This window comes from Uloborus diversus, chromosome 2 (genome assembly GCF_026930045.1).
Source record: "Uloborus diversus isolate 005 chromosome 2, Udiv.v.3.1, whole genome shotgun sequence".
NCBI lineage: Eukaryota > Metazoa > Arthropoda > Arachnida > Araneae > Uloboridae > Uloborus > Uloborus diversus.
In genome coordinates, this window is record NC_072732.1 from 201,106,426 (window position 1) to 201,132,118 (window position 25,693).

General features: G+C 34.5%; 1 protein-coding gene across 1 annotated transcript in view; it reads left to right on the plus strand.

The window, feature by feature from the left end:
* The window catches only part of LOC129216241 (plexin-B-like), a gene marked incomplete in the record, with an annotated part of 97,627 nt that overhangs the window by 15,914 nt on the left and 56,020 nt on the right, over nucleotides 1-25,693 (plus strand). The window contains 10 exon segments of the mRNA XM_054850440.1: nucleotides 10,416-10,538; nucleotides 10,640-10,740; nucleotides 15,193-15,334; nucleotides 18,460-18,619; nucleotides 19,680-19,776; nucleotides 20,670-20,778; nucleotides 21,619-21,747; nucleotides 22,776-22,868; nucleotides 23,071-23,155; nucleotides 23,793-23,965. Of these exon segments, the coding sequence (XP_054706415.1) occupies nucleotides 10,416-10,538; nucleotides 10,640-10,740; nucleotides 15,193-15,334; nucleotides 18,460-18,619; nucleotides 19,680-19,776; nucleotides 20,670-20,778; nucleotides 21,619-21,747; nucleotides 22,776-22,868; nucleotides 23,071-23,155; nucleotides 23,793-23,965 (1,212 nt within the window).

The following is a 25,693-nucleotide window of genomic DNA, read 5'->3' on the forward strand; positions in this document are numbered from 1 at the left end:
TGTGTTTTCTTTTCACTGCTAAAATCAATACTTTTCATATAATTTGTTAATAGCGATTACGACATTTACAGAGTGAGATATAAATTTCATTGAAACTAGGAAGTGTTTTTTTTTTCTTGTCATATCAGACTGCTGAACTCAATAAATCTACTATTTATAAAATTAAAAATGTTTTGATCAACCAATATCGCATACACGCATAATTTAAGGTTGAATAACTGGACAAACTTGCTAATACTTCTTTACAACTGAAGGAAAAAATCGCCAAATATAGTGGTGAGAAATAAGTTGATGAAACATTCATAGTTAATTAACCCTAGTGCCCCCCCCCCCAAAGGACGAATTTTATAGAGTTCAACATTTCTTCTGTGAAAAAAAACCCAGGATTTTGATAAACAACTTAAATAGCCCTCTCTGCATAAGACCTTTCGAGTTGTTTTCTTGCATTTTTTTTTCCTTACTGATATGCATCGCTGTCCTCATTCAAGTTAACTACAAATGAACAAATAAAAATCTAATGACGCTTTGATATTTTTACAAATATTATAATCACTAAATATGACAGGCACGACTAAAATATGTATTTCATGGAATGGACTCAATTATTTACGGAATACATTTACCACGTGACAGCAGGGGAAAAAATCGCCAAATTTGACTCTCCATCTCTAATCTTTATGGAGCCGAAGAAAATAAATGTTCCGAACGCTTGACGTTGGTTGAACTATTCCGGAATCATTAATGACCCAGTCAGAACATAAAAAAGAACTATATTCATTAGAACATTCTTTTTTCTTTTGAAACGTTCTTTTTCTGTCCTCAGAGATCTCGCTTCGTCGTAGCAAACGATCTCCAACGGAGAAGTTTAATCGAAAACGGTCGTCGTCGTCTTCTCCTTGTTCTGTCTATGGCGATCTATTTGTTTGTTTATTGACGATGTTTTTTTTTTCTTTTCGAACAGTGTATCGCTCTACCGTAGTGAAACTGTTTGTATTCCTCGCGGGAGCCAGATTCCATTATTCTACTTCGAAGGAAAACGAACCACCGCAGGGGGTGGAGGAAGTGTGGGGCGACACTTGCGCGAGGTCGGGACCTGGGGAGAAAAAAACGGCACAGGGAGAGAGGAGTGTGGAAAACATTGCAAGAAAAATGTCGAGGTCACGTCAAAGCACTGCGACAGATTCAAACTGCAGCTTTAGACTGGTTTTTCTGATTGAATACTTTTTTTTTTTAACTCTATGATACATTATTTTGCATTCTCGTGTACAATATGCAGGTATGCAGGACCGTATCCAAACCTATTCACGATATAATTTTTGAAAACCAGACTACTAAGAAACTCAAAAACAGTTAGCTTACTAAGAAACTCAAAAACAGTTAGCTACTACTTTAAAAACTAAAACTTTATTTATGATTGAATTAAAACGAGAAGATGTCAAAAAGAAACTAAATGAACTACAAAACAAATAAACTTAAAGTTTAAATAAACGGCATGAGAAACTTCAATTCTCAAAATTTGAAATCTTCTTGAATAAAATACCTTGGACAAAAAATCTCTACTCAAAAATCAATTAAAAGTCTCTTTTTAGTTACTAAAAGTATTTTTCAGAATCTTCTTACTATAATCTATTCAGTAGTGTTAGCATTATCCTGTTCATTGATTTTTTGAGTTGTTTTTTTTTCAACTCGCACTACGCGTGTGATCGATATTCAGTTTTTCACTTTTTGAAAATTATATTGATAAACCTCTTTAAAAGTAATATGTTTCAAGAACTAGCCAAAACTTAAGTTTGGCATAATAAATCCTCAAGGTAATATATCTCCACTATCTCATTCACTACCAATACTTTGATGAAAGCAGTTGGGATGAACTTTGGTCGTTTGTGCTGCGAATCGTCTATTCGTACATTAAATGCGTGCCAATAAATACCAGCTAGTCTTATTCCAGTAGTCTCCAACATTAAAATCCTTATGAGTGATATATAGAAGAAATGTTTAGCTGCATGCTGAGATGGGGATTAAACAACAAAACAAATCGCTAAGTGTTCGGGGTGGGGAGCCTAGAATATTTAATGCATTGCGTGAGTCACTCGGCAGTTCATAAAACAGAGCTTATAGTGCTTTTAGTTCAAACCATTTCGCTGCAAATAAAAAACGAAAAAGATATATTCCCAACTCTGCTAGCCAGCCATAACATCCAAAGGAATATCGTCTGACAAATTTATTTCCCACGGATTCGGTTTCCATCCCTTGGGAAAAGACGATATAGGTCCAACAGCATAACTCTTCTTCCCCAACCAGAGCGAGGGGGAGGACTGAGGACACTTTAGAGTGAGGACGACATCTGTGTCGTTCTTGCAGGCGTGACAGTGATGATGTCTTAACTGCATGTCAGAGACCCGTTCTGAAATTGGTCCGGAACCAGAGATAGATAGGTCCGTGGGGAAAAACCGAGGGACAGAGTTATGATCGACCAACACGCATTTTTTCAAAAGTTGAGGAGTCTCATTTTGTGGGGCGGGGCTTGTAGATTAGGGCTGGACTGCGTGGGTTCTTCTGAGATTGTTCCCTGTTTTGACATGGTGTTATCTGCCTGGGGCGTCTCGCATATCAATGCAGATGATTCCCCAGTGCTTGGAGAGGATGATGCCCCAACTTTTGCTGAGTCATGGAATTGACTTGGTGTCAGTGAAACCGAAAGTTATTCTTTCCTGCCAATTATAGTTCAAACAGATGTCATTCTTGAGTACCGCAGCTTAAAAATAACTAGAGTGTACATTAACTTTAATTTGCCATTTTTAAACCATTTGAATCTGAAAAAATTATACTTAAATCTGCCAAATTTAGCATTTTGTCATTCTGACATTGCCTTCCCAATACATTTCAATTCCTTTTATGCTTTTCCATTCTATCCTTTTGCCGATGGTAACGTTTATCTGCTAATGAAAAATACCATGTGCCAAGGAATTTTTATCGTTGCATTTTGATTGCAACAGTCCAAATGATATTTGCACTAATATATTATACTTCATTCGTTGATGTTTTTAAGCATGTACACTTCACCCTAACAAAAGGACAGGAGCCATATATAGCTTTTAGAACTTATTTTCATACATAAATAACTTAAATTCCATATGAAATGCACACGTTTATAACATTAAAATTAAAAAGAAATACTGTAGCTAAGCTTCCGTGAGCTCCCATGAAAGGGAATTTGCATTTGAAATTTTGATCGTTGCCTAAAATAATTTCATCCGTAAATTAGCGCTTCATTGGTAAGTTGTATTTCCCAGAAAACGTTTTCTCGGAAAGACACCTCATTGACAAGAATAATTTAGCTTTTTTTTTTTTTTTTTCTTCTTTTCTTTTTTCCTTTTTCGGTAGCAAAATTATGTACTTGCTAAGCATTTTTCATTAAACAAAACATCTTTTCATAGCTTAATAAATGGTTTCACCGGTAGGCAGCTTTTATCTTTCATATGTTTTATCGACAAATCAGTTCTGCTAAGCCAGACAGCTACCTTTTATTTAGTTTTCTTTCTTTTATATAATCCTTCTTTCTTAATTTATCATTGACAAGAGGAAACTGAAACCACTTTTCCAACACATTTTTAACCAGAGAGCCCTCTAAACTTGTTTTCTCTAGTTCCAAATTTTTGGTTTCTCCTTCTTCTTAACATCAGCTAAACAAATAAAATTATTGTCTGAAGAGCTCCTTCGTAATGTATCTCTTCATCAAAATACTTTTTGCTCCTTAAGTAGGTTTCCGATTATGCTGTTATTTTATATTTTTACCTTTAGAATATTCAAACAGTCAAGTTATTATCTAAAATTAAAAAAAAAAATTTAATTCGCTAGACGTTTCCGTTTTCAGTTTTTGCTAACCATCTTTGAATACATTTTGTGTAGCATACAAACATTGGCATAAATCAGTATATTCCTGTTTGCATTACTTTACAACTTTATTTTCGAAAGTGCTTTTATGATCAAAACCTGAAAAGCTAGAATATCCTTAACAAGTAAAACTTAAAATTTTTTTTTTTCAATATTGTTTCAGCAAACCAAATAAAAATAAACTTCTTAAGCATGAAAATGAGAAATATACTAATATACTATACTTAGGAGAATTCTGAAGGTAGTGTTTTTTTTTTTTTTTTCTTAAAAACCAAAGAGAAGTTAGAGTACAAATGTTCTTGAAGCACCCAACAGAATATACGGTTAACGGAATTTGTAATCTTCTGAAGTGCGTTTGAAGATTTTAACTTTCAGCTTCCTTGAGACTTTATCGTCTTTCCCCAAACTTTATCTCCAAGAGAAATAAGCATCCGAGTTAATGACACAAAATTTAGTTCAGTCGAGGTCAGGGCTATTTGAAACTTAGTTTATCGTTATGATATTTTTTATGATTACTGATAAATTAAGCTGCAGAGCCCTATCTCTGCAGCGGTGCTAACACATGGTCATTGGATTTCTTCAACAGCCATCGTTGAATGGGCAAAAAGAAAAATGCGGGGGAAGTTGTGAATATTTTTTCCGTTTTGCAGATCAAGATATGGTGGTGGCTCGTGAGCTCATCATTTTATCTTTAGATATTAGCGAAAACTGTGCGTTTATGACTGGGGTCCCGAAGATATCAAACCGGAAGCGATCTCTCGACTGCATCCGTCCGCTTCCTGATGGCTTCCACCCTTGGAGTTCGTCCTCATTTTTACGATGCATGTCCGTGGAGTTGAAGAAAGGGGCCGCATTTTGATTGCCGTATGGGCATTCGAATCCGCTGGGACGTTCGGTGGAATTAGAGGAATTCGGTTTAGGGGGCATAAAATTGATAACTTTTGTATTAAACTTGGCTGCCAGTGTTTCGGAAAATTTGATTGTAGGAATTTTTTTGTTGTTTTATTTCATTGAATTTGTGTTGAGGGCATGCCCTTATTTTTCAGTGAGAGATTCCAGCAATAGAAGTCAAATCAGGGCTTTGAGAAATTGGAGAGCACTGAAAACTTTTTATTGTAAGTTCTGTTTTAGGAAACATTTCAATATTTGGACAAGCCTTTCAAAAAGACAGGAATCATTCAAAAGTTTTATCATAGGTCTATAAACATTTACTGGAAAGAATGAGCGCATGGGAAAAATCAGGAAGCTGGAAAAGTAGAAAAACATGGTACAGACAAAAGGGAAACTAAGTAATGCAAAAAAATTACCGAGTGAAGACAATCCTCTTTAAGGGTTCACCGGCTGTTAGTACTGCTGCAGTTCTTCGGCTGGGCGTAATTTCTCTGCTGGACATTTATTTAGATTTAACACCTACTCGTTTTCTACTTTATATTATGCTAGAGAGACGCCGTTGTGGATGCATAGCTCAATGAATGTATTGAAGTGTCCTGACATTTATATGATAAATAAGATCTGGCAGGCTGAGGAGAAACTTCCAGATCTCCAGATTGTTGGACCTGTGTCGACTTGCATACCGATCTTCTTCATGTTATTTTTGCTTCTTTTCATGTGTTTACGTTGTGTGTGCTTCTCCCAATCTAGTCAATGAACGTATGCTACTGATAAAAAAAATTACAGAAAAAATTGCACGTAAATTATGCGTAACAGGACAATGATGCATATATTCCTCTGGTTTTCGTTGGTTGTATTTTGCAATCCTTTGAGTAACATCCGTTCGAAATCTGTCCTTTGAGTTTCCTTGGTGCTTTGTAATTTTTCAGCAATGCATGTTGAAGCACAATTTAACATTTTGAGAGTCAATACAATAATGCAAAATTTCGGCATTTTGTACAATGTTCTAATTAATTATTGTTCTAATTATGAGCCCATGGCCGCTTTCAGAAAAAAGTGACCATCAATTTTTCATTTTTGTAACTTTTCTGACTCTTTATCGTTGATGTAATTATAATGAAGACACGTAAAAAAAAATCTGCAAGCGATTTGTACTAACAGCCCTTTATAAATAATATTTGTATAATATGCACTTTTATGCTTAAAATGTGAGAGCACATATGCATTCTTTTGTTCCAGACTTCGTGAATTTTTTCATCCTTAGGATTTACATTTCCTCGAATAGAACTTTCAAAACGAAACAGTAAAAAATATACAGTTGTGTGGAAATACTTGGAACTTTTTTCCATATTTGATGCTGAACCCTAAGAGTGTCAGGCAGGAACTTCATACAGCAGTCTGCTATTAGCTGATTAATTTTTGGAAATTCATTGGGAAAGTGTCCCGTCCATGTAAACTTAATTACAAGACTCCTTAGCATTGTAATTGGTAGGTGAAAAAAACCCTCATCCTACAAATTTAATTTCAAACTTAGTACTCCATCCCTCTCCGGAGCGCGCATCACTATTGTCGTTCGAAAAGGGGTGGACGCGCAATCTCTCGATGACAGTCTCTGGATATCGTTTTAGTGCCGGGAGTCGAGCTCGTTAAGGTCTCAGGCCGAAGTCCTCGTAAAAATTCCCGGTCGTAAAAATCTTTTTTTTTCTCTTTTTCCGGGCTGCACTGAGGCAAGAGGCGATCCATAAAGCAACTCCTCACTCCTTCCTCTGTTTATTGGCCCGGAGCTGTGGAACTAACATCGCCTTGTTAGCGCGCGATAGTTTATAGTATCGCGCGTTTTGGGTCGGAGCGTTTTTAAAAGGGCCTGAAACTCGTTATGCTCCGTGCTGAGACACATCTGGTGTCATCATTTCTTTGCACAGAAGATGCAGTCTCCCTCTATTGTAACTCAGAGGTTAAGAGCGGCAATAGCTGCCTCTATCTAGAACCCCTATAACTGGAGAGGCCGACGCATCCGCCATGTTGGAGCAAGCGTACTTGTCAGGGAAATATAGAATAAAAGACATTCCGTAGAACACCGCAACATGTTAACTAAGATTGCAGAGCATTTATAACGAAATGATAGTTAAAATCAGGAGAAATAAATCGATATTAACCTCACACGAGCCAGCTCCTTTACCAGGCTGCCAGTCACTTCGTCGGCTATTAATTGTCTTTTTTTTTTTCTCTCTTTCTGCATCTGCTGGAAATCTGAAGAGCTGAAATCCCTTTTTGGAGCTGTTTGCACAATTAACAGCCGAACAACCACCCATTTGATTCAATTTAACATATGCTAAAGAAATGTAAACATCAGCAGCAATGTTATCTCTGCGAAGCAATGGATCAAGTTTGGTCCAAAATGGCGGATGCGTCAGCTCCTCCACTATAGGGGCCTTACCTCTATCAGTGTCTCCCGATGGCCGAATGCTGTCGTAAGGATCTGCTTCTTTTGGAAATACATTGTCGTAATATGTATAACTTAGGTCGGCTGGGCTGGAAAATTCGTGAATTAGGGTTTGGGGTATAAATATGGGTTGGAGGTATCGATGTGTGTAAACGCTGGAAAGACACAAATTTTCGACGAAAATGTATGAATAAATTTTCTTCTCGTTCCGCAATGCAATAAAATACGGGATTCTCTATAAAAACGTGGAAACACGCTCATTATCTTGAGATTTGTAAGGAACACCGTATTTATGCGTTGTTATCCGCCATTACATTTGATGGGACTATGTGTCATATAGATGGGTAACGGTATTTCTGATATGAGTAGTATACGATAATGCATTTCTGTGTTTAAAAGTCCTAATATTGTCGAAATATCATGCTTATAGAAAAAATATATTGCCTATACTAAAGTTGAATGAGCTAAGATCTCAAAGTAAATCTTGTTCATGAATATACAAACATCTCATCGCCTTCAGAGAAACAGTAAGATATTTAATAACCAGGAATAACAGTAAGCTATATAATCCCAGGAATAACAGTAAGATATCATACTTATGCTTTGAGGTGACGATGGGAAATGTTCTGCATTCTGAAATAAAAAGATCGAGTGTTTGTTTCATGTTTCCATGTTTGTTTTTATTGTGTTAAAACACTTAGCTTTCTGTCGATGACATAAAAGATAAAAAGTTGATGCTGATGGTAAATAATCCTCTTCGTCGAATTGTGGACATCTTGTTATCAGCCAATAAGTATTGCGTTATGAATAAGTAGTACTATTTATGAGGAGTACACAACGATATCTTTCCATGTTTCAATAGCCATTATGCACTCTTATTTGAAGATCTATTGTTATTATGTACATAAGTTGGATATGGTAAGGCTCCAAAATCTGGTTAATGAATGATGCATAATATGAAATGCTCTGTCCTATAATAAAAGAAGAAGAAATATAAGCACTATGTTTATTTCATACTGCTAATAAAATACGTAATTTATCCAGAAATCGCATTAAAAAGGTTTGTGCTAGACAACCACCGATTTTCCAGCAGTTACAGCATCTTAGGTGCCAAACGATGACGATTTGCATCCTTCAAGATACAATGATATTTGTGATATGAGGAGTGCAGTGAACCCGTTTTCGGTTAAGCGTTATTTTAAATTTTAGAAAGAAAAAAAAAACAATGAATGAAAATGGTAACATTATGAGCGATTGGAAAAACAGCTAACTAACCAGCGTGAATTCCGATTGAGGAGTCTTTCACCTTTAAAAAAGATCCTGTTAACTGTTTAAGATAGCGGTAAAGGGAAGAGTTTCATGTATGAACTTAATTTATAAACTTTTCTTGTTAATTCTAGTTGATCAAATAAATTTTTAGGAGTCATTGGAATTGAATTTCACTGTCAAAAATCACTAACAGATGGGCTAACGACCACAGTTTATGGCAAAATAGGTATTTCTTTTTTTTTTTTTTTGAAAATAAAAATTGCTAAGCATTAAACTGTTACGGAACACATTACATCAGTTTATTCATTTCTTTGAATTTCGATTTCAATAAAACTTTTGGCAGAAAGGAACGAAATTAAATAGGAATATTTAATTCAATCTTAGTACTTCCTACCTAAATTAATAAAATCTCTACATTTTCTTCTGCCTTGGGCTTGGATGTGTTACCATCAAAAGCGTCTGCCATCCTCAAAAGTCACCTGAACAAAATTTGACGAAAATCGTGCTCTATGTTTCAGAGGGACGTCTCACGTGACAGGTGGGAGCCTTAATGAGCTGTCTTCCGTATCGTCCCGAAAAATCACGTTCAGAAAACGTGATAGAATGAACGTTTATCTGCCTCGAATTTCTTGTCACTTGTCTTGAAAACGATGCGTGGACCCTCCTATCTATCCGTGGGCTGTCCATCATCTGTTTATTTTCTGCTTCTCTTTCGAGATTTTTTTTTTTTTACTTTCTGTTCGAAAAACCACTTTCAGTATTATAAAGTTTTTGAGATGAAGCAGTTCTATTTAAAAAAAAAAAAGGCGTCCGATGTAGGGCTTGTTATCTTTTTTCTTTTTCTTCAGTGAGCTAGAAATTACTTGCTGTTGTTTTGATGCAGCTGTATCTTTAGGAGAGACATTTCTGATACCATTGTTTTGTAAAATTCTTATTTTAAGCTTTGATTCACACTAGTAAATGTTTCAGCAATTCTTCCTGAACATTTCTATTTGTTGTAAACTTTCGGAACAACTAATTACCTTTTACCACACCCTTCGAAATTTTAAAAAGTAAAATAAGAAACCTAAATAAAATCATATTTCACTCAGTTAGCTATAAAATAGTGCACTCCTTCTTCGTTTGTGTCAGCAGCAAGTTTTTATGGTTTTCAGGACTTAAAATAGTTTTTTATTGTACCGTTCTTAATTTTAAAATATCAATTGGGAGGCCTAAAGGCAATTCTTTGCCAACCTTCAAATCGTACCAATGTTAAAAAAAAAATGGACAGAGTCACTTGTCAGAAAGCAAGAATGTTATTAGAGGCACGATTGGAGGATAAAAGTCAGTTTAGAAGTCACTTGTTATGAAGCATGTAAGTTAGAAAACCATGCAACATAAAAAATAAAAAAAAATAGCTTTGCCAGTTATCTTAAAAGTGACCGAGGTAGACTTCGATTCAAATAAAATGTTCAACTTACAGAGCATTTAATTGAAAGAAGTATTAAACTAACTTAAACAATGGCAAAACTAATTTAAACGGAAAAGAGTTAATTAAAAATTAATAAATAATAATCAAATAATAGTTATTTAGAATTAGTTTAGTTACTAACTTTAGTTATTTATTTGGTTAGAAACTAATAAGAAACTGAAAGGGATGAAAAACGGGCAGGAATATGTGTGTTTGAGCATTAAAGTTCGTGAATATACTTCCAAAATATACCTCTCCCCAACTTTAAATCTTGAAAGATATACATGAAATAGTCGATATTTTGTAATATATTATAAATTGGCTCTTGAATTAACATATTACTACAGAAATTAACCAACATGAATCAGTCATTTAATTTTTTTACATGTACCAAATGATCATTAGAAAACTCACTCTTTCAATAAATGATGTAAAATTAGTCCGATAAAATGTTTAATTTTCTTTCAGGTACTCATAGGAGACGAAGCTGAGGAATTTGAGGAAGTCGTAGTGGACGAAGGCAATCCTATCCTACCTGATATATACCTTGATCCATCCGAAAATCACATTTATGCTGCCTCACCATACAAAGTACGTATATTTCCGTTTGTGAGTTATACCATTTCTTATTTTAAAAGAGGAAATTCAATTCTTATTGATAATTGAAAATATAATGGTAATACTCTTTTTAGATTAGCAAGGTTAGAGTGGAACAATGTGGTCGTTATGAAGCATGTGATCTATGCCTTAGAGCGAGAAATCCGTACTGTGGCTGGTGTTCCTTAGAGAAGAGGTATTTTTTCTTTTGAATATTGAAATTTATATTCGTTTACAAATACATCAATATATGTAATGCTATTTAAATATGATTTTTAGTACGGATTTACTTAATTTGTTCTAACTGTATGCACCTTTTAATAATTTACTGGCTGCGTCGCCCGGCTTTGCACTGCCTACCTCGAAAATAAAAGTTATGTAAAGTGACGCGTGTTAAAACAATCAAAGCTTAAGCAAAAAAAAAAAAAAAAAATGTAAAATTTTGCGGAAGATTGCGGAAAAATAACCAGAAAAGAAGCATTTTAAATCTTCCTATTACAGGAAAAGCCTCAAAGCAAAAGGACAAATTTTATTTATTCATATTCGAGAAAAGAAAATGGCTACAGATCTTTCTTCTCAATGATTTTCTTCACGCTACAAATTTTAATCGAAGCATTGTTACAGAGAGCTGAGTTGAAGCATTGAATAATAATTTGAATGAAGGACAGCCTTCGAAAACTAGGGATTTTGTATCGAAATCCAAGTATCATAATGAGTAGTTTTTAATTGATACCTCCGCTAATTATTATCGGAGGATTATGTTAAATATAAAAATATTAAGATGGGATGATTACGAATCTATCGATACCTGGTTGGATGGTCGCTTCATTGGCGTTCAGGAGAACTAACTCGGACATAGATACATAGGTACATACGTAGGTACATACGCTCAGTTTTTAATTATGTAAGAGTTTAGGTAGATCTTTATAAGAACGGAGTCTTGTTCGTTCTCTCATGAAAAAAATACAAAGAAACTAAATCGTTGCCTTTTTTAAACCAAACTTATTGTTTTTATTTAAAAGGAAATTAAAACTTGAAGCCAGATAAATTTAAAAAAATTATAGTGCAAGTCTTTTTTTAAAAAAATGTCTTTTATTTATTTATTTATTCATTTTTCTTTCATAAAAACATTTTCCTGTACAAAAATATTGAGTTAAAGCAATGTCATTGTAAAGAACTCTCAAAAAGTCTTGTGTTTTTCATATTCCACTTTCAGTTCTCAATCTATCTGGGGACAACACTTAAAGGATCACCATTCCAAACAATATTAAAATTCTCCCCGCAATATTAAAGTAATTATTTGAAGCAGGAAATAAAATTTCTAATCTTTCTGCACAAATATGCGAACTGAAAAAAAAAACAAAAAAAAACGTTAAACATAAATCTTGTTTGGAATGCAAATAAAAGTTTTTTTTTAGAAACAGATAAATATTTACTTCTATATAAATGATTTTTTGTGATGATTTTCGTCATCTAAAAAGTTTAATCTTATCTACACTACTTGTTTATTATTTTGCTCACAGATAAGTACTTTAAATGCACTTTAGATAAGACTGTTAAAAGAAGCTTATCCTTAAAAGGAGTAAAATGCCGAGCTAAAAATGAAATGTGAGTAGTTCCTTTCGAAGTTGCGTTGTTCGTGGCTTAAAATATAGGGTTGCTAAAAGGGCATTTTTTATTACGAAACAAATGTAGTTCTTTTAATTATTTTTATACAACGCTCGGGTTTTTTTTTTTTTTTGGTATTTGCGTGCTTTAGAACAATTCATATTTTTTTTTGGAGAATTGCTTGTAAAAAGTATTACAGTAATACTGCATCCAGCATAAAATCTTAGCGAAAACGTAATTCTTGTAGGAATTAATTTAAACACATATTGCTTAATGTTTCGTGTGAACGTTGTTTAGGTTACGATAGTTTGGGAACTCTACACGAGCAACTATTCCAGATTATCTGCCTTTTTAGCGTCATTTCTATAAAAAGTTTCACGACAGCTTTCCCTTGCTCAATTCACGAATTAGGGGCAGTAACCCTTAGAAGGTTTCTTTTAAACAGCTTTCCTGAAAGGTACTTAGCGCCTTCAAATATGAGGAAATAAAAATGGAATGAATGCGTTTAGTGTGGCATATCTTGCGTCAGTAACTTCCAGATGTACTGCTCTCCTATACAGTACTCGGTCTACAGAAGCTTTCCTCAAAAGTATTTGGCATCTAAAAACGTTCTTCAAAAGTACTCTGTCCCTAAAAGCTTTCCTCAAAATCCCTCTGTCTCTAAAAACTTTCCTCAAAAGCCCTCTCTTCCGAAAAGCTTTCCTCAAAAGTACTCGGCACCTAAATGCGTTTCTCAAAAGCACTCTGTCCCTAAAAACTTTCCTCAAAAGCACTCTGTACTTAAATGCTTTCCTCATATGATCTCTGTATCTACCACAAAATAAAAACTGAATAAACACCTTTAGTGCAGTATATCTTGTGCCAAAATTCGAGTAGAACCGATCAAGACCGTCAAAAATTCATTTTAGTAAAGATATTAATAAGTACATAAACGTCTTTGGTTTTCAGATCTAGGAATATGGACATAATATTTATCCTGGTTTAATCCTTTATGCAGAGTATGGAATATGAAGCAAAAATTATCATCCATAAATCAAAGCATTTCAAGAAAAATGTATTTATTTGACTTTTAAAACTTACAGACGTAGCACTCAACACTGACAAAGAGTAAAATAAAATATTGCAATTTACCATCTTTGAAAGAGTAACAGCTAGTATGTATACACTCTCAAATATCACCTTTTCCATCACCTGCAGCAAATAAGGACGCATTATCTAATTGTCAGAAAACTAAGTTTGAAGTTTTACTTCTGCCCCGTGACGCCGGCTTTGAATTTCAAACAGCTTTGTGCTAAAGTTTCATCTTTAAACTGAGACCATTGTCAGAAACTAAAGAAAACTAACACGACCCGACTAATTCAAACAAGACCCTTTGGAAACTTGATCTCCTGAAATAAAGGCGCATTAAACGCAAATTACTTTCAGTGTTTTACATAAGTGAAGACATAAAACTGAGAGGTTAATTGCAAATATTGAACACACATTATTTTCTGGAACTTTTTTTTCTTCTTCCAAGACACCCTTTCATCTCAGTAAAAGCCCCCCTAGAAGAGGTGCAATTCGGAAAGGCGCTTTGTGGAGAAGCTTTTAGCCTTCCCCCCCCCTCCCCATCGCACCTCGAGGGACGTGGCATCAATTGCAAAAGATGTCGTTATTAAAAGGAAACACATTAGCCTGACATCGACGCCTTAACCTGCAACCGTTGTCTTCTGGAGACAGCTTTAATGCGTTTCTTTGGTAGTGAATGGATTCAAAAAGGTTATCGATCCATAACCTTTCTTCTTTAATAGCAATTCATTTCATACCATCATAGATTACGAATGTGTTGAAAAGTCAAGTACGAAATCTGAGGCTCACTGGATGTTGTTTTAAAAGTCCTAAAGTTCTTTAAAAATATTGAAATTAAAATATACAGTAAAACATATTTTAAATGGACACTCGAGACAAAGAAGGATTTGCTCTTGAAATGGAGGGATGCATTACAAAGATGTTATTCACTGTTTCTTAAATATTACTGATGAAATATTAATGTAGAAGAATTTCTTGACGATAACAAGTGATTCAGAAGAATTACTTGTTATCGAGTATGGAAGAACACTTTTGCGAAGGGATTTTTCTGTATAATACTGCATTATTACTTGTATTTCATAAGTTAAACTTCCAGTAAATTTCATGCTGGCAGTGAAATTAATTTTTACAGCGCGAGCAAATGTTTTGGGAGGAATTTCGTCACATGCAAGTTACTCCTTGGAACCAAATATGTAACTTATTAAGTAGCAATTTAACAGTAAAAATCACTTGTTAATTAGTAACCGCGGAAAATTTTGAGAAGAGATTTCACTGTATAGTGCTTAGTTATTGCTTCTTGGAACCAAACATATAACTTATTAAATAGCAACTTAACAGTAAAATCACTTGTTAATTAGTAACCGTGGAAAATTTTGAGAAGAGATTTCACTGTATAGTGCTTCGTTATTACTTCTTGGAACCAAACATGTAACTTATTAAGTAGCAACTTAGCAGTAAAATCACTTGTTAATTAGTAACCGCGGAAATTTTTGAGAAGGGATTTCTTTGTATAGTGCTTAGTTATTATTTCATAAGTTGCTTTAAGGCCCTCAGTTAGGTTCATTTTATCACATGATCACGGCTAGATTACTCCCTAAAATAAGCAAATTTTGATACGAAGGGCTCTTGCTGCTCCTGCATTATTCTTTCTAACAAAAATGTATTTTATGAAATAGTAATGCAGCATAACACAGTAAAATCACTTGTTAACAAGTATTTAAGGGAAAAATACTGTTAAATTAAAGTATCCTATTAAATGGGTTTCTGTCTTTTTTTTAGGAGGGAGGGTGATGTGTAAGAGTAGGACCATTGGTGAAAATATATTAATTATGAAAATCACTCTCCACTTAAGTTGTCAATCATAAAAGTTTGCTCTTTTTACACTTTGGTACATTTGAAGTCATGAACATAATGTGTGAAAGATAATCCTACTAATAAACAATTTAACATGTGGATTGACTTTTCTTTCCAGGTGTACAGTAAAAGCAGCTTGCCAAAACGCAACTCTGACGACCGATTCTAGTAGTCCTAGGTGGTTGTCTCTGAACACACAGCAATGTATCGATTTCCAGGCAATCAGACCGGAGCATTTGCCTCGCAACAGCTTATCCGTGGTAAGTTCAAAGCAATTTGTGTCGAACTAATTTTTCCGACGTTCTTGCTAAGAAATAAATAGCAATTGCTTTCGAACTGATTTTATGTTGGTGTCTTTTGTAGTCGTTTTGTTCTACCATTCCAACAGATGTATAGTATGGTTTTAACGTGTAAAACGAAACTTACATGTTTGATGGATATAAAGATATTAGCTACACTATCTATAGAAATATGTTTTAAATAGCCACCCTCATGGGGAAGAAAAATTTGATATATATTGAAAGGGATCTTAATACTATCATATTGTTCATTGGAATCTAAGTGTAACTTATGAAATATTAATGCAGTGAAAACAGTAAAATCAAATACTAACGAATGTCCATGAAAAGTTTGAATGGTGATTTAACTCTAAACTAGTATTGCATTATTATTTAATGAGTTACAGTTGTAATTACTGCTTAGCGTCCTGGAGCTAAGACTTTTTTTTCACGGGAAAATTGACCTTGAATCACGTCGTAGTTTGCGTTGTAGAGCACTGATACCTCACGATTTGGATGTGTCGAGGGGAAAATGTTTGTTTCTTACATGAAAAGTGATTTGCACTCATTACTCGAACAACAAACAACTGCAATCAGTACTGTCAGCTGTTTGTTACCAGTATGTTGTTACTGTTACCTGGTTTAGTAAAAGCTCTTATTAACCAAACCAGGTGCCGTGTGCTAGTATATGTACCAGTAGAAAAATCAATGTGCAGTCCTTTCATTTCGCAAACTGTGCAGACAAATCAATGTGCAATTTTTTCATTTCGCAAACTGGACAGACAAATCAATGTGCAATCCTTTCATTTCGCAAACTGTGCAGATAAATCATTGAGCAATTCCTTCATTTCGCAAACTGTGCAGACAAAGCAATGCGCAATCTGCGAAAAAGAAGGATTGCACATTGACTTGTCTACTAATAGAGATATGCACCAACTAATTTAGGTTCATTGCGTTTCTGTGGCACTCGTTGAGTATTGATTGGTTCATATCATTGCTGGTTATTGGATTGCGTCTGCCGTTTTTTTGACTTCAAATAAAATATCCTTTTAAGGTTTTTTCGCTAGTACCAGTTCTCCAAGTATACATTTTACGTAAAATCCAGGGTGCTGGAGTCGGACTGATTTTGGGTTAAAGGAGTCGGAGTTGGGAGTTGAAGGTTTAAAATTCCTAGAATCAAAGTTTGTCATTTTACCTCAAAGTTCGCAACTCTATCCGTGCTTGCAGAATCGGAGCCGAACTAATTTTGGGGTAAAGTTCTCGGAGTCAAAGATTTGGAAATTCCCGGAGTCAGAGTCTGCCATTTTCCCTCCAAAATAATCCTTCCGGTATAATCAGCTTTCAAGAGTGATTCATTTGTATTTTTGATGTAACAGCACTTGAAAAGCTGCGCAATATTGCATATGCATTATATTTTCACGAGTCTCTAAATCGTATGCTTATATTTTGTAAGCATAGAATACTTGCAATGACATTAAAGTATTGTTATATTCATATTTAATAGTTAAATTGAATGAAGACGCTATTTTTCATTCATTTTACAGCATCATATTATTGCGCCTGCGATTAATAGGCATCTAATGAATATATAGGAATTCAGACGTACTCTGCATTTGAAATGTGGTATGAGAATTCGTAAAGCATTCCAATTCTAATATGCTTTTAACAGATATGCTAATATTTACTGCGCGCAGTACTATCGTCAATTGCTGATAAGAATTTATTTAATTGGAATCTTGTTTTAATAAGCATTTTGGTCAATTGTATTCTCGTTTTCTTAAAATTTCACTCTACGATATAGATAATGTTAGAAATGCAATAGAATGTGTGATTAAGTCGTTATCGCGGTTAATTTTGAGCTATTTTGTGAGCGTTAGAGTCCCCATTTTAATCCTACTTCTGATGATTAATGTTTTTAATCAAAAAAATGTTGCGAGGTTTTCAAGAGAAAAATTACTAGGAGTTTTTCGAGGCAAAAACAAATTACTTTTTGATTCAGTTTTTGTTCAAGTTTAGCATTTTCTAAAATTACAAATAAATTGTAATTTCGTATTTGTAATATGTCTTATATTGTTTATAGTATAAAAAGTTTTGTTCTTACTAAAAACAGAAATCACTATAGATAATTCTAAGTATAGTGATAATGTATCTTTGCATTTGCACATTTTTCAGAAAACAATTCATAACAGCTATGGAACTTAACATCACATTCTAATTCCCACACCTGTAGGCTTTGAAAATAGTAGATTATATGATTACATTCATGTACAGTCATTCAGGGTATCTTTGTCCCAGTCTGGATAAATTTCCGCCACCTCATACTTTTTATACTATAGTATATTTTAAAATCATAAAAAGCAGAAATCTTATTAAGTCTTCTTCAGCAAGAATGCATCACTGTGATTTTAGGATCTTTTTCCTGAGTCAAATCAACTAAAAAGATATGACGTGGCGCAAAAGTTACTCGGACAGACTGAAAGATACCCAACCCTAAGGATTGTCATGTGTGTAGATATATCATGTGTGTAGACAAATCATAATGGCTTACATGGGTTATGTTCGCATAGAGCTACCGGTCCACCGCGGTTAACCTGTGACTAACCAGTAGCGTTCCAATAAAGCTACCAGTTGACTGATCGTTGCCGAAGTCGTTCCAATAGTTTCGCCGGTAGATCCCCTCGTCGACCGCAATTTAAGCTGGTTGATTGGCTGATTGAACCACATGACCTTTTTGACCAATATTAAATATTTTTCGCCTGCGCGTTATTCGTCTGCGCAAGTAACCGCGTTATTAACCAAAAGCGTTCGGTGGAGCATCATTGGTGAAAAACCTGTTAATGGCCATTGAAGTCATTAGCTGTCATGTGAACAACCAAACGCGGTCGACCGGTAGCTCTACGCGAACATGGCCATAGTAACCTTGTAATGTCTGTGTGTAGCCATACATTACAGTATTACATTCTAACTTCTTACTAAAACTACTAAATTCTTAACTACATTTCTTAATTTGAAACGAGTTTTTACTGATAAGTCATTATGTTATTAATTCATCTGCCAATTCTGGAGAAAAACTTTTCAAGTAAAATAACTGAAATTTTGCTTCGCAGGTCGAACTGGTAATCAACCAACTTCCTCAGTTACCATACGGGGCACACTATATGTGTGTTTTCGGCAGCAGTACACCCGTCCAAGCGAAGGTCACGGACCAAGGACTTGCGTGCCTCGCTCCTGTGCTAGCTGAAAGGCCACCAATACCGACCGGGAAAGGTACGTTTCATCATCATGTCTAATGGGGTCATTTCCAAAATTTTAAAAGTATTTTTTCTGAAAGAGCATGCTTAAAAACATAGGATCTGACCATTTTTTTAAAATAATTTGTCTAAGTTTAATATTTAAAAAAAAAAATCTTTAATCGGTGCGCTTTTATTGTTTATGGTTCTGCCGATGACATCACAAGTGATGAAATGCCATTCAATGTTGCCATTCACAGACCAAAATATTTAATTCGCATCTTTACTCACTTGTATTGGCAGCGATATGATTGATAGCAAGCGTAGAGCGCAATTTTAATACGCTTCTTGATTATCATAACGTGGAAACGTGGTAGAAAAATGCGCCAAAGAGGATCATTTGTGACGTCATCAAGATCACGCCGTGTTTGAAAAATCGGACATTTTAAAAAATTAATTAAAAAATAACTGTTGGGAAAATGAAAGTCTTTTCTGGGTCCATGTTTTTTTTTTTTTTTTTTTCTTATTCTATCAATTTCAGCAACAAAAAGTACTACTTTTGACTGAAGGAAACAACCCCATTGCAACCGTAATTCATGACCTTGCATCCACTCGCTTTGTGAATTTGTTTTAAGCGCGAAAAATATTCTTTCCAGAATTCATAACTTCACAACTTAAGTTGTCATCCTGGAAAAGATTTTTCGTGACCGAGTCGAAAAGGTATGTTTAAAAAATAATAGATTGCACTGAGATGCACTTCTAAAATTTTCATATGCAAATCACACGAAGACATAACGTAGAATTAGAATATTGAATAAATTTACACACTCGAGATCGTATGCGTTGTCATGGGGACCAGATCGTCAACAACATCGTGTTGCCAAACTAGAATTTGTAATTTGTACTTAGAATTGATGTCATGTCAAGATACTGAACGTCATTTTACCTCAGCAAAATGTTTAATTTCGAAGATGTTGTTTTAACAAAGGATGTTATTGACGTAGAAATGATTAAGTTTTAGAAACGCATTGGTAACATACAATTCTAAAATGAGGTTTTAGTTTACGTGCAATAATTTTTGGAATTCGTCTTTTTAGATCATGTGACTGTGGATCTGGCAGTACGTTCTAGTGAGACGAACAAAGACTTCTTGAACAGATACTTTGCCTTCTATGATTGTTCTGTTCATAAGACGTAAGTATTGCTCTCAAATTTTCATAAGAGAAAAGTAATGTAAAACAAACTTCCAACTATATACTTACCATCACGAGTACTAAAATTTTAATGACATCATTTTGCAGCTTTAGACACTAAACTGCAACTGTATTTGCAACATTGCATAAAAAAAGAAACGTTTTGGAAAAATAACATATGCCCTTCTTCTAGACACACATAAAATTGTTGTGAAGCACAACCCACCCAAACGCGTTCTAGTTATTTTCCTGGATGTCAGACAATATCTGCTACTTGTTATCAAAGATCATTTATATCAGAATCTCTACGACATATTATATTTACCCCTTGGACATACAATGACGCCTCGGAGCACACTAAGAGTTTACAATGGCACATGAAAAAAATGACGTCTTGGAGACCTCAAAGTATACAATGACGCATGAAATGCAGGATATACCGGAGATATCAAAGTATACATTGGCACACAAAATAAAGGATGTTTCTGAGACATCAAGATATACAATGACACATGAACTAACTGACGTTCGGGTGACATCAAAGTATACAATGACACATGAACTGAATGACGTTCATAGTGACATCAAAGTATACAATGACACATGAACTAAAGGACGTTCGGTGACATCAAATTATACAATGACACTTGAACTAAATGACGTTCGGTGACATCAAAGTATACAATGACACATGAACTAAATGACTTTCGGTGATATCAAAGTATACAATGGCACATGACATAAATGACACCTCTTAGATATAATTGTGTGTCGAATGGTTAGAGTTATCATAACTATAAGTGATTGTACTAATATGTTAAGAGTTTTATTTAACCGTTCTGTGTTTCCGTAACTGTAAATTACAAATAAATTATTGGATTTTCTGTGCAATAGGTGTACCTCTTGTGTTACGAGTGCTTGGGCGTGCAGCTGGTGTCCGCACGAAAACAAGTGCACGCACAACGTCACCACGTGTTCCAGGACTGTCATATCCGGAGAGAACGTAAGTGAATGTATTTGAATAGTCACCCCTTTCGAAACTGATGCGTGATTGTTCGCACACGCACGATTCGGTTCGTATGATTTTCGTTCGTCAACGAACATGCATGGGATTCAACAGCTTGGAGATGGAGCCAAGAATAATTGGAAAAACTGGGTGTTAATGAAATTACATTGAAAAACCTGAGGATAAAGCCTTTTATTACTAGAAGAAGATGCCTTTTGATTTGTATCTGAAATTATTCACAATAAAATTCTGCGTACGATTGTTCTATTTTTCGCAACTACGTAGGTATTAAACGACAGCAGTTTCTTGTTTATCTGGTTCTCAATGACTCATTTAGTTTCCTCTACATTAGACATTTGTAATTTTGTTGAAATGTTTTTTCTTTTTTTAGATAATATAACTCTTAGTTTTCGGTATTGGATTTATAGGATCATAAATTTACTAGCTTTTATGTAAATAATCAGTAATAAATAGCTTAGACGTTGAGAGTAGAGACTCAGTTTTCCATACTAAAACGCAAGATCGTTAATCAACAAGTGAAACTTTTAATGGTAATGTAGGAGCATGCTCATGCTCTTTTTCACCCAGTCAACGATCCTGATAATTTGCGGATACTAGTAGTATAAAAGTGGCGTAATGGTTTTTTCCCTCAATTGCTCGTGGAGACCATAGATTCTAAAAATGGCGTAAGCTAAACTGTGGAGCATATTACTCTAAAAGTGGTGTAAGGTGTTCTTTTCTGAAGAACAACGGGACTTTGGTTACGTTTTTCTTTATTTCGTTTTAGCAATCGTAAAGTCAGCAGGAATTATTCAGCATGTTCCGTGTCTATTTCAGAATCCTCAAAACTCTCTCATCAAAGGGCGACAGCACTGTCCAAGCTTCAAGCTGGAAGAAGAAATCCTGTTGCCAAGTGGCGTGTCAAGGGAGATTACCATCGAAGTACGGAACCTGCCAAGTGTCATTGTAAGTAATCCTTCATCTGGTCCTAGATGAGTAACGTGAAAATAAGCCAACTTTATCCTTTTCTTGATCTCTAACAAATCTCTGCATCCGAGAGTTCAGATTCCCGTTGCCTGTATTTAAAAATCACTTAATTTCGATTCTTGCTTGAAAGTGAACATTACAACCACTCATTCTATGGAGCTTTGCAATAACTCGCTGAATAGTGTGACAGTTCAAAACGTAGTGGATTGTTAATATTTACATGAATGATAAATTCCTGATAGTATTCACTGACAGGGTCTTTAGTAATAGTCTTCAATAATAATATTCACGATCAGCGATAATCGAAACGCTAGTATATGACGTGATTGTTGGTGAAGTCTGACACTCTGACTTCTTGTATAGTTTCTTCCCCGTAAAGTAAGAAATCCGCCAGAACACTGCTAACTGTTCATTACAACGAATACCAATACAGCGAAATATCCGTTTCAACGAAAAAATTTTAAGTCTCGATTTTATTCTGCAATACATTGCTTGAATTTCATTACAGCAAAGTTCCCATTACAATGAGAAAAAACTGCGGTCCCTTCAAGTTCGTTGTAATGGGATTTCACTGTACTTTAGGAATTATTTAATCATAGACAACAGCTAATGACTACCGCTTTTTATCTATTTCAGAAGTCCCAAAATTCTTCCCAACGAAGTTCAATTTACGAACTTAACTCTAGCTTTTGTGGGAGGGGGAGGGGCGGAGAGTGTTCAAATTTAACTTCTTTATTGCTAATCACTAGCTGATGATCTTATACTTTTGAGTTTTCTTGTTTAATGAAATATCAATTCCTATTTATTTATTTATTTTATACTTTGTGAGAATTAGTTCCAAAGCAGCTCAGCAGTTATGTATTTAGCTAACTTATGGAATACTATTAAACTTTTGCTATCCTTAACGAACTTCAAGAATTTTATTAGCCACTGATGCATATGTTAGATACACATAGACAGCTATAGAAATGCATTTTCTAATCCGAATACTTAATTTATCCTTTCAGGAAAATTTCCAGTGTGTCATAGAAATTGAAGGGGCTAAAGAACGTGTACTTGCTATAGCCAAGAACAATAAAATCATCTGCTCAGAAACAGCGGTAAGTGAAGTTGCAACCAACAGTTAGATTTACAAAATAAAGTTTGCTGCATTATTGATATTTTTTTTCAATCTGGATCCATTTTTATTAATCGTATTTATTGGAAAATTCTTTTCCAGTAACAATTATTGCTCAGCGCCCAATTTTTCTGTTGTAACTTGAACTTCTGTACACCAATAAAAAATACATTCCTCTCTTACAGTATACATACCAAGCTGAAGTTGGAAAAGTCACGGCGACGCTTACAGTTTTATGGAATGATGACACCTATATAGATAAAACAAATGGTAAGAAAAAAGTTTTTAGTTTTGAATAATTGTTATTTTTTTATATAACAAGTAAGTTTTTTTCTTTTTTAGTAAAATTTTTTTCGTTGATGTTCATGGAGACAGAAACATAAATAGGAGTTTTTTCAATGTATTAAATTTTTGGCTCGAAAAAATCAGTAAATCTAATGCTAAGCATTTTTATGTAACTCAAACGGTAACTATCAGGTAAATCAATTTGAACACACCTTACAATTTAGCTGTCTAACGTGAGTAGTTTTCCAAAATTTTCAAATTCAGTATAAAACTGCTGAAAATGCATGCTAATTTTATTATTTTTGTACAATATTTTCTTTGTTTAACAATGTAAGTAAAATTAAAAAAATGTTTTTAACCTAAATTTGTAAAGGAGTCATTCGAATAGATCGTAAAATGCTCCATATTGTATCGCATAAAATACGTTGCCATTATATTATTAGATCGATAGAAGTTTTCATTAAAATCGCAATGGGGGGGGGGGGGGGGGCGGGGGTGTCAATTTAAAGTTAAAAATAATTCAAACATACCTTTTCAAATCAGTTGTCTTTCACAATTTTTTAAACTTTCATTCTATGTAAAAAAAAATTTAACTTCATATGTTGCCATACTTGTGTTTTAGTAACTCTGTATAAGTGTCCTCTGCTGGGAAGTCACGGAGGCAGAGCCGACTGCTCTTTGTGCTTGACTCGAGATCGGAAATATCAGTGTGCTTGGTGTGATGGTTCGTGTAAATTTGGAGATGCCTGCTTGGATCCTGTAGCAACTACTTGTCCACCCCCAAGAATAGATTGGGTAAGTAGTTAATTCTTAAATTTCTTTAGAAATAGTCTTAATGATAAACTTCAAACCCCAATTCCTAATTGTTGCTAGTCAAACGAATAAATGTTTAAACAAGGCTACCCGTGCGGAACTCCGCACTGCTTCGAATCGTTTCAGATGGCATTCCACTCTTTAAAAATTGCTAAGAATTAACATTATGAAGAATAATCTGAAAAGTAAACGCACATAAGAAGACATGTAATTTGAAAACATCAGTAACAAAACCTCGTTAAATACAATGTTGTGATAATAAATATTCATAGATTAACTAAATGAAAAACATAATTTCAATTTGGGCTAGTAATGTTTTTATCTATGCAAAGAGTCAAAAACTGTAATTTGAAGAATGAACATTTCAGTATACGATTTTTTTCCCTGAACAAAATATTATTACCTTGTAGATTGAAATCTTAAACCTGATACTTATATTTTCGCTTACATTATGCTTTAATTTTATGACCGGAGCCAAAGCTTTAAAAAAAAAAAATTAAAATTCGAATAGCAGTCAATTTATAACGGCTGCATCAAGGGACTTTCCCAGGTCATTTATTCTACTGCCTCACGTGCGTTACTTACTGTATGGTAAGTGTTCATGTAATGCGTGTTATAGGTCTAATTTTCAGATTTCAGCAGATTTTCCAGGGCAGGCCCGAACCTCGCTCATCTGGTTACCAGACGAACGAACGATCTACCAATCGAGCTATTCAGCTCTGTTGGTCGCAGCGCAAGTTAAACTTATAAATTTAACTGAAAAACTCCGTCCGATACTTTTAAACAGGTTTTTTTTTTTTTTTTTGGATAGAATAACAACTGTTAGACCTATTTATAGACAATTATATCTATATGTTAGTATAGTAGACAGTTTTATACATATATATGTTAGACCTGTTATATCTATTTTTCGTCATTAGCCTGCTCGATAAGCTTTAAAATGAGTGGTAAATCAAGGAAATTGATAAAGAATTGAGGAAAAACTCGCGTAGCGACAGAAAAACGGGCTACAGAAATAATATATATATATAGATGTATTTGAACTAAATTTGCGAGTGAATCAATTCCAAAGCAGCAATGTAATGCTTCGAATTTCATCCAGATAATAAATTCAGATAACCCTGCTCAAGAAACTTTTCCTTTCCCTTTCGCTAACTTCATAAAACAATCGCCCGAGAATTCTTAAGAGCCGAGAAAGAAGCGACGAATTTCGATTTGAAGAGAGCAAAGAGATGCCATGCACCTAGTTTCAACTTCTTGGGTCATTAAGAAGATGAGTGAATCCAAAAGCCAAGATGGACGCTTTTAATCGGGGATCATTCTTCTCTTTTTCTCTTTCTCTTCTGGGTGTATAAGCTTTGTTTCTGACTTGATAAAAGGAAGTTGGGATCCGACCAGAAACTGCATTTGACACCATTTTCCTCTTCTAGGAAATGGAAGATTTTATTTTGAATTGATGATCTTCCCGCTATTTCATTTCGGTCTTGACTTTATTGATTTTTGATTTTGCTTTAATGGATCTTGGTTTTGATTAGGTATTTAGCTACTTTAAAGTGCTTTATCAATTGCCCTTCAACGCATTTCGGTTCTACAGTTAAAATGGAAGATAAAATACAAAATATTGATGTAAGTCCGATGTAAAAGTATAATTAGCAAACTGATAAGCCAGAAATGGTTGATGCTTTATTTCTTTTAAGAAATAATGCATTT